This window comes from Hypanus sabinus, chromosome 6 (genome assembly GCF_030144855.1).
Source record: "Hypanus sabinus isolate sHypSab1 chromosome 6, sHypSab1.hap1, whole genome shotgun sequence".
Taxonomy (NCBI): domain Eukaryota; kingdom Metazoa; phylum Chordata; class Chondrichthyes; order Myliobatiformes; family Dasyatidae; genus Hypanus; species Hypanus sabinus.
Genome location: NC_082711.1, coordinates 111,336,146 through 111,345,555, shown reverse-complemented (window position 1 = coordinate 111,345,555; position 9,410 = coordinate 111,336,146). Strand labels below are relative to the sequence as shown.

Below are 9,410 nucleotides of genomic sequence, written 5' to 3'. Positions count from 1 at the left end.
GGGGAAGGTGTGGGAGGAGGAGGGAGAGGGATGAGAGGAGGTTAAAGAGGGTGAGACTGAAGGGAAAAAAGTAGGGAGGGAAGGGGAGGAGAAAGTGCATGAAGGGGTGCTGAGGGGTGAGGGGTGAGAACACAGGGAGGGAGGCAGGTGAGAGGAATTTACAGGAGAAGAGGCTGGTGAGTCGTGACAATGGTTGGATCGGGAGTAAAGGGGATGAGAAGATGGGGAGGGAAGGGGAGGAGAAGGTGCAGTTAGGGTGGGGAATATAAAAGGCCGGGGCACCAGAGGATGAGGACAAGGGGAGAGGAGGGGAGGGTGGTGAATTAAAGTTATGGATATCTGACCTTCTGACCACTACTTTAATTCTCCCTTCTAATCTCCCTCTGGCCAACTCACAGTGTTACACCCAGTCCTGCTGTCAGCCTGCAGAACCACCCTGAACCTCGAGGCTCAACACCTAAATCAGCCATGTCAGATAACCGGCCCTTCCAGTCCTCAATCCTGTTGCACCTGTCGATATCCGTCTGTTCCTCAGTTCCTCATCCGATGGGTAGCTCCTTCGTCTCTATTCCAGGTACCCAGCAACTCCAGCTGGTCGTTGCATCTTAAATTCCAGTTTTGATTGTGGTTGCCCCGCCCCTATTTATCTCTTGGTGCTATTTCACCCCACATTCTGTCCACACCCTTGTGACATCATCCTTATTGTTCTCTCCACCCTGCCCTGCTCTCTGCAGTCAAGCATGTCCCAGGTTTCCTGTTTCTGATGACGGGCCGAATACCTGAAGTGTTTCTCCCACTCCAGCCTGCAGCCGTGAGGTAGAGCCGGGTTTGATCCCAACCTCTGGGAGCACACACTCCTCCCCACATCACACAGACATGTAGGTGGATTGGTTATAGTACACTGCAGAACAGAAACAGGCCCTTTGGCCCATCTAGTCCATGCTGAATTTATTATTCAGCCTCGTCCCACCAGCCCAAAACCAGACCATAGCCATCTGTGTACTGATCCAAATTTCTCTTAAATGTTGAAGCTGAGCACACATCCGCCACTTTCACTGGCAACTTATTTCAAACTCTCACGACCACTCTGAGTGAAGCTCCCTCTTATGACCCCCTTAAACTTTTCACCTTTAACCCATGACCTCTAGTTCTAGTCTCACCCAATCTCAGTGGAAAAAACGTCTGCTTGCATTTGCCCTATTTATAACCCGCATCATTTTGTATACCTCTATCAGACTTTCCCTCAGTCTCCTACACTCCCCTGATTAATTCTTGACCTATTCTACCTTTCCCTATAACACAGATCCTCAAGTCCCAGCAACATCCTTTTAAGTTTTCTCTGCATTCTTTCAATCCTATTTACATCCGTCCTGTAGATAGGCGAGCAGAACAGTACACAATACTCCAAATTAGGCCTCACCAACATCTTATACAACTTCAACATAACATCCCATCTCCTTGTACTCAGTACTCTGACTTATGAAGGCCAATGTGCCAAAATGTCTTGTTATGAAAGAGAGATCCTACTTGCTTGCGTTCAGCTCATTCACCGGTAATCCATGTCCCTCCAAGTGCTTCCTCAATGATACTATTGTACCTGCCTCAAGCACTTCCTCTGTTCCATACACTCACTATCTTCTTCTGGTTAAGCCCGTCTCCCCTGCCGGGATGTAGGCTGCCAACAGCCGCTCCTGTATCAGTTTTTCAAGGTGTAGCCCATTTAAGATCCTGCCTCCCCCAGGAGTGAAGCGTTTGGAGCTTCTCTTGGTGTTTTTAACAGGACAGCCCCAAACCCGACCCTTCTCCTTTCACCACCTGGGCTGGGGCTGAGTTACAAATACCCAGCATGCTCTGTGTGGAAAAAGCCATCCATCAGATCTGTTTCAAATCTTCCCCCCTTGGTTTGGAGTCCCCGATCCCCCCGGGGAGAAGACTGTTACTCTCCACCTTATCTGTGCCCAGAGAGAAAGCAATTGGAATTGGTTCATTATTGTCAAATGAAACTCTGTTTTACCAGCCATCCACAGTGTAAGCACATTGAGGCAGTAGAAGGGATATGCAGTAACAGAATGCAGAATGAAGTGTTACTGTTATAGAGAGAGTGCAGTGCCGAGAGGCAATGAGGTGCAAGGCCACAACGTGTCAGAATCAGAGTCACTGACATATCACGTGAAGTTTGTTGTTTTGTGGGAGCCGTATGGTGCAAAGATGTAGATTTCTTAACTAGAGTGTGGCGAATCTGCGGAATTCATAGCCACAGACAGCCATGAAGGCCAAGTCATTGGGTATATTTAAAGCTGAGGTTGACAGGTTCTTGATTAGTAATGGTGCCATTGGATATGGGCAGAGGGCAGGAGAATGGGGTTAAATGAGATAAGTTAGCCATGGAGCAATCTCGATTGGCTGAATGGCCTAGTTCTCCTCCTCGGAAAAGTCAGGGTGGAAACCTGTGGAATTTGGATTTGTACACTTGTTACTCAGGCCCTGCCTAGCTGATGTGTGGCTGACAGACTAGAGCCTGTGAGTGGTGATGAATTGTCATTCAGTCAGTGAGCCTCTGCTGCATGTGAAGCCTCACACCCACACAGTGCAGACTAGGGTTAACAATCCACCAGTCCCTCTGGGCATTAAAGGTTACTCAGCCAGACATAGCAGCCAATGAGATCCCAGGAGTGCAATCGTGCTCTCAAAAGTCATGAGATGAAATTGCCAGGGAACTGACCAATCGGATTTGGCAAGCCTTGTGGGAGACACGCTGATTCGCTGAGCCAGAGCTGCTGGATGTTCCTGTGTGTTGGCATGACTCAGTATGATCCTGAAGTTCCCTGGGCTGACACATACAGTCACATGTACATGAAGATGGTAGTCGGGCCACTGAACTCAGGAGTGACAAGGTGATGTCACAGCTCTAAGAGACCCTGCTTGGACCACACTTGCAGTATTGTGCTCAGTTCTGGTCACTCAATATAAGAAGGATGTAAAAGATTTAGAGAGGGTGCAGAGGAGATTTTCCAGGATGCCGCCTGAATTAGAGAGCCTGTCTTGTAGGCTGAGGGAGCGAGGGCTTTTCTCTTTGGAGTGAAGGAGGATGGGAAGTGACTTCATAGAGGTGTACAGGATGATGAGGCATAGAGTGGGTAGCCAGGGTGGAAATGGCTAAAGCAAGGGGCATAATTTGAAGGTGATTGGAGGAAAGGGTTAGGTAGGTTTTTTTTACACAGTGTGGACATGTGGAACGCCCTGCCAGGGTGGTGGTAAGGGCAGATATATTAGGGGCATTTAACAGACTCTTAGATAGGCGCATGGATGATTGATAAATGGAGGGCTCTGTAGGAGGGAAGGTTGGATTGATCTTAGAGTAGGTTAAAAGTTCGGCACAACATTGCGGGCCGAAGGGCCTGTACTGTACTGTGCTGTGCTGTTCTGTGTTCTAAAACATAATCATCTTATTTGATGGTCCGTTAAACACAGTTCCCTTCCTGAAGTTGTGTTTGAATCTCTTACCCCTCCACATTTACCCCTACCCCCACCTTCTGAAAACTGTAACCAGGGGTATCAACAGCCCCTTCCTTCTCTGTGGCATCAGTCCAACCACTCGCATCCTTCTTCAATCTGACTGGGGATTCCCTTTGCCTGACGTCGAGATCCAACCCTCTCCCATCAGCCTCTTAGTCATCTCCTCCTTCCTGTGTTGTGCGTGCCTGTGTGCATTCTCAATGAAGCAGCACCCTGTCTGCAGAATAATATTCCACTCTCCACTCCTGTCGGATCCCTTTTTCTTCAGCCTTTTACCCTTTCCACCTATCACCTCCCACCCCCGCCATTCCCACACCTTCTTATTCTGGCTTCTCTCCAGTCTTGTTGAAGGTTTTCAGTCCAAAACATTGGCTATTTATTCCCTCCATAGATGCTGCCAGACCTGCTAAGTTCCTCCCGCAGTGTGTGTTTGTTCTGCAGATGCTGGAAAACTTGAACAATACACACAAAATGCTGGATGGGAGCGGCCAATGTTTCTGGCTCAGACCCTTCATCAGGGTGAGAAAGGAAGGGGGCCATGGTCCACTGTCCTCTCCTGTCAGATTTCTTCTTCAACCCTGTAACTCCCAGCTTTTTAATTCATCCTCCCTTCCCCTCACCTGGTCTCACCTATCACCTGCCAACTCGTCCCTCTTGCAGCACCTGTCTCTTTGGAAGGGAGGGAGAGAACACGGTCGAGAGGAGAAACAAAAAGGCAGAAAGTGGATAAACTCATGAGTTCGTACACAGTGAGTACCGGGTGACAATAATCATTAAAAAAAAGCAGAAATGGCTGGCTGCGTCAGAAAGATGTCCAAAGTCAAAGGATGTGTCACAGTTGTGGTCCTTTTTAGGATTTATCAATTACTATAAAAGGTTTCTGCCAAACCTGGCGACTGTTCGCCATCCCTTGAACTTATCGCTACAGACCAAGTGGAAATGGCAATGGACTAGGCAGTGTGAGGAGGCTTTCCAAAACGTCAAGGAAGTGGTGACATTCTCTCCTCTCACACATCATCCAGTAAGGCTTTGCACGCTCCGTTCGGGATGCCAACAGGCCCAACGTCAACTTCAGTGCAGTCAGAACCACTTCCTGCTGTCCCACAGTCAACTCCCACAAGCAGCACGGCGGAGCCCCCAGAACCCGACTTTGTTTCAGGAAAGGTATTGTCCCACAAGAGTGAGAGATCCTAAACAGTGATTAAATCTTTCTGAACAGGACAATTTAAAACTTAATATGTAAAAGTTGAGATGCATTCTATCCTGAATTGGAATTTATAGTTTAAGGTAAAATCAGAACTAAGGCTCGTATTCCTGATTCCTTTGTTCCTGATGTTCAATGATTTGGAGTTACCAAACGGAACAGTAAGAGTCTTTAATGATGGACGCCTCTTTCTTGAGGCATTGCCTTTGGAAGGTATCCTCAATGGTGGTGAGCTGGAAGCTGCAGAGCTCATGGGGCGCAAAGGGGAAGAAGGTATTGCACAGTTAGTCAAAGACTGTGTGACTTCAGTATCAAGGAAGGACATCTCCGCTGGCTCTAGGATATCCTGAAATGGGACATATGAGCAGAGGTTAGAGACCAAAAGGATGCTGCTAATTATCTGGGAGTGTATAATAGACCTCCTAACAATCCATGGGAGATGGGGGAATGGATACATTGGCAGGTATTAAAGATGTAACACTGTGGGATTTCAATTTCCCAGATATTCCCTGGGTCTGTCTGTACAGCAAAGGCAGCAGAAATAAGTCTGATAACTGGTGTCCATAAGACAGTAACTTGGAAACCAGGCAGGAACTTGAAAGCATAAATTGGAAACATGTTCTCAGGGAAACATAGGGAAGAAATGTGGCAAATGTTCAGGGGATATTTGCATGGGGTTCTGCATAGGTATGTTCCAATGAGACAGGGATAGGAAGATAGGGTACAGAAACGGTGGTGTACAAAGGCTGTTGTAAATCTAGTCAAGAAGAAAAGAAAAGCTTATGAACAGTTCAAAAAAACTAGGTATTGATAGAGATCTTGAAGACTATAAGGCTACAGGAAGGAGCTTAAGAATGAAATTAGGAGAGCCAGAAAGGGCCATGAAAAGGTATTGGCGGACAGGATTAAGGTAAAACCCCAAAGCATTCTACAAGTATGTGAAGAGCAAGAGGATAAGATGTGAGAGAACAGGGCCAATCAAGTGTAACAGTGGAAAAGTGTGTATGGAACCGGAGGAGATAGCAGAGGTACTTAATGAATACTTTGCTTCAGTATTCACTATGGAAAAGGATCTTGGCGATTGTAGGGATGATTTACAGTGGACTGAAAAGCTTGAACATATAGATATTAAGGAAGAGGATGTGCTGGAGCTTTTGGAAAGCATCAAGTTGGACAAGTCATCGGGACAGAATGAGATGTACCCCAGGCTACTGGGAGAAGCGAGGAAGGAGATTGCTGAGCTTCTGGCGATGATCTTTGCATCATCAATGGGGATGGGAGAGGTTCCGGAGGATTGGAGGGTTGTGGATGTTGTTCCCTTATTCAAGAAAGGGAGTAGGTATAGCCCAGGAAATTATAGACCAGTGAGTCTTACTTCAGTGGTTGGTAAGTTGATGGAGAAAATCCTGAGAGGCAGGATTTGTGAACATTTGGAGAGGTATAATATGATTAAAAATAGTCAGCATGGCTTTGTCAAAGGCAGGTCATGCCTTACGAGCCTGATTGAATTTTTTGAGGATGTGATTAAACATATTGATGAAGGTAGAGCAGTAGATGTAGTGTATATGGATTTCAGCAAGGCATTTGACAAGGTAACCAATGCAAGGCTTATTGAGAAAATAAGGAGGCATTGGATCCAAGGGGACATTGCTTTGTGGATACAGAACTGGCTTGCCCACAGAAAGCAAAGAGTGGTTGTAGATGGGTCATATTCTGCATGGAGGCTGGTGACCAGTTGTGTGCCTCAGGGATCTGTTCTGGAACCCCTACTCTTTGTGATTTTTATAAATGTCCTGGATGAGGAAGTAGAGGGATGGGATAGTAAATTTGCTGATGACACAAAGGTTGGGGGTGTTGTGAATAGTGTGGAGGGCTGTCAGAGGTTACAGCGGGACATTGATAGGATGCAAAACTGGGCTGAGAAGTGGCAGATGGAATTCAACCCAGATAAGTGTGAAGTGGTTCATTTTGGTAGGTCAAATATGATGGCAGAATATAGTATTAATGGTAAGACTCTTGGCAATATGGAGGATCAGACGGATCTTGGGGTCCGAGTCCATAGGACACTCAAAGCAGCTGCACAGGTTGACTCTGTGGTTAAGAAGGCGTACGATGTATTTGCCTTCTTCAACTGTGGGATTGAGTTTAAGAGCTGAGAGGTAATGTTATAGCTATATAGGACCCTGGTCAGACCCCACTTGGAGTACTGTGCTCAGTTCTGGTCGCCTCACTACAGGAAGGACGTGGAAACTATAGAAAGGGTGCAGAGGAGATTTACAAGAACATTGCCTGGATTGGGGAGCGTGCCTTATGAGAATAGGTTGAGTGAACTCAGCCTTTTCTCCTTGGAGCGATGGAGGATGAGAGGTGACCTGATAGAGGTGTATAGGATGATTAGAGGCATTGATCGTGTGGATAGTCAGAGGCTTTTTCCCAGGGCTGAAATGGCTATCGTGAGAGGACACAGTTTTAAGGTGCTTGGAAGTCGGTACAGAGCAGATGTCAGGGGTAAGTTTTACTCAGAGAGTGGTGAGTGCGTGGAATGGGCTGCCGGCAACAGCGGTGGAAGTGGATGTGGTAGGATCTTTTAAGAGACTCCTGCATAGGTAAATGGAGCTTAGAAAAATAGAGGGCTATGGGTGACCCTAGGTAATTTCTAAGGTAGGGACATGTTCGGCACAGCTTTGTGGGCCGAAGGGCCTGTATTGTGCTGTAGATTTTCTATGTTCCTAGTAGCAGAATTAGGCCATTCAGCCCATCGAATCTGCTCTGCCATTCCATCATGGCTGATTTATTATCCCTCTCTACTGCATTCTGTTGCCTTCTCCCCGTAACCTTTGATACTCGTTATGTAGTAATTACTCTGTAATATCTGAGTAATATTGTAAATATATTGTTTGATGGAGCTTTCTTTGTTTACACAATTCATCATGGGTTATATGTAAAAGTACGTGCATGGCATAGGTCATTACAGCACCCTGTCATATGAGTGTACCTCACTAAAGTCAAAACAAATTAGATGGTTTAATCCCTGGATCTGTGTCTTTGCTGTCAATTAGCTTTGTTTTTGAGTTACAAAACTTAACAACACCCTTACTAATCAAGAATCTATCAACCTACATTTTAAGATGTTATTTCGAGATGCACTGTGGAATAGGCGCTCCCAGCTCACCAAGCCACGCCACCTGGCAACCTACCGATTTAACTCCAGCCCAATCACAGGACAACTCACAATGACCAATGACCCTACTAACCCGTACGTCTTCGGCCTCAGGGAGGAAAGCCAGGCGTACAGGAGAATGTCCAAATGTTCTTACAGAGAGCCTGGCACTCTGACACCCTGAGCTGTAATAATGTCCTACTAGCTGTTCTGCTACCCAATGACTCGACCACCACAGCCATCTGTAGCAATAAATCCCACAGATTCCCCACCCTCTGGCTAAAGAAATTCCTCCTCATCTCTGATCTATTCTGATGCTGTGCCCTCTGGTCCGAGAGTCCCCCATTATAGTTAACATCCTCCGCACCGCCACTTTAACTGGGCCTCCCCCCCACCCCATTCTTCTAAACTCCAGTGAGTACAGGCTCAGAGCCATCAAACGCTCCTCAAATGATAACCCTTTCATTCCCGGGATCATGCTACGAACTTCCTCTGGATCCTCTCCAATGCCAGATCATCCCTTCTTAGAGAAGAGGCCCAAACCTATTGAGAATACTCCCAATCTGGGCAATGTCTGTGAGTCGAACATCAGAGGGAGTGAGTGGACCGGGAGAAGTTCGGAGGGATGAAGAGGAATGACAACTCCGATGGTTCAGAGAGAGCCGGGATACCTAGAAAAGCCGATGCCTCAAACAGCAGCGTCCATCATTAAGGACTCCATCACTCAGGACGTGCCCTCTTCTCATTGCTACCGTCAAGGAGGAGGGACAGGAGCTCGAAGACTCTCACTCAATGTTTCAGGAAAAACTTCTATCCCCTCCGCCATCAAATTTCTGAATGAACAATGAACCCATGAACACTACCTCAAAATATATATCTTATTGTAATTTATCCAGTTATTCCTGCGTGTCGCAACGTAGCGCTGCCGCACGCTGTCTGCCAGTGATTTAAAACCTGATTCGGACGCGAACCGCCGCCCACAGGGGAAGCTTCCGCCTCGCAGTCTCTGGGCGGGCCGGCCGGCCGGGGCGTCACGTCATCGGACCGCAAAGTTTCGCAATGCCGGGGACAAGGCGCTCGGTCCCGACGCAGGACTTCCAGTTGACAGTTCTCTCCGGGCATCACGCAGCTCCGTGGACTACTCCCTCCCGGGACAGTACCGAACCGACCTCTCCCGGCTTGGGACGGAGCACTCTCGGGACATCTCCCTCATCAGGACAGGCAAGTGCCGGTTCATCTCCCAGTAAAGGATACACCGCTCCCGAGATATTTCCGTTTGGGGACGGATTACTGCCAGGACATCTCCCGGTTTCACTTCGCAGCCGACATGGTGGGTACCTGGAACAGAACTAGACTTGAGGAGGGGGTATCGAAAAGATCAGAAGAGGGTGGTAGTCTGATGTCACCTTGATACTAAACTTCCCACACTCGGGTGCATCGCTTCCCGGTTCGGGATAGACCCGACCCACCCCACAGTTCGGGTCGTCCCGGTGCGGGATGGACCCCGAAGTTCGGGACTGTCCCTGGACT

General features: G+C 47.6%; 1 protein-coding gene across 2 annotated transcripts in view; it reads left to right on the top strand.

The window, feature by feature from the left end:
• The first annotated feature begins 8,791 nt into the window (after positions 1-8,791).
• The window catches only part of LOC132395753 (cyclin-dependent kinase inhibitor 1-like), a 20,735-nt gene continuing 20,116 nt past the window's right edge, over positions 8,792-9,410 (top strand). Inside the window, exon 1 of one of the 2 annotated variants that reach the window (XM_059972733.1) lies at positions 8,792-9,101. In XM_059972733.1, coding sequence (XP_059828716.1) covers positions 8,940-9,101 — 162 coding nt within the window. In that variant the 5' untranslated portion in view covers positions 8,792-8,939. Of the gene's footprint in view, positions 9,211-9,410 lie in introns of both variants that reach the window. The other variant, XM_059972734.1, reaches the window with a different exon arrangement.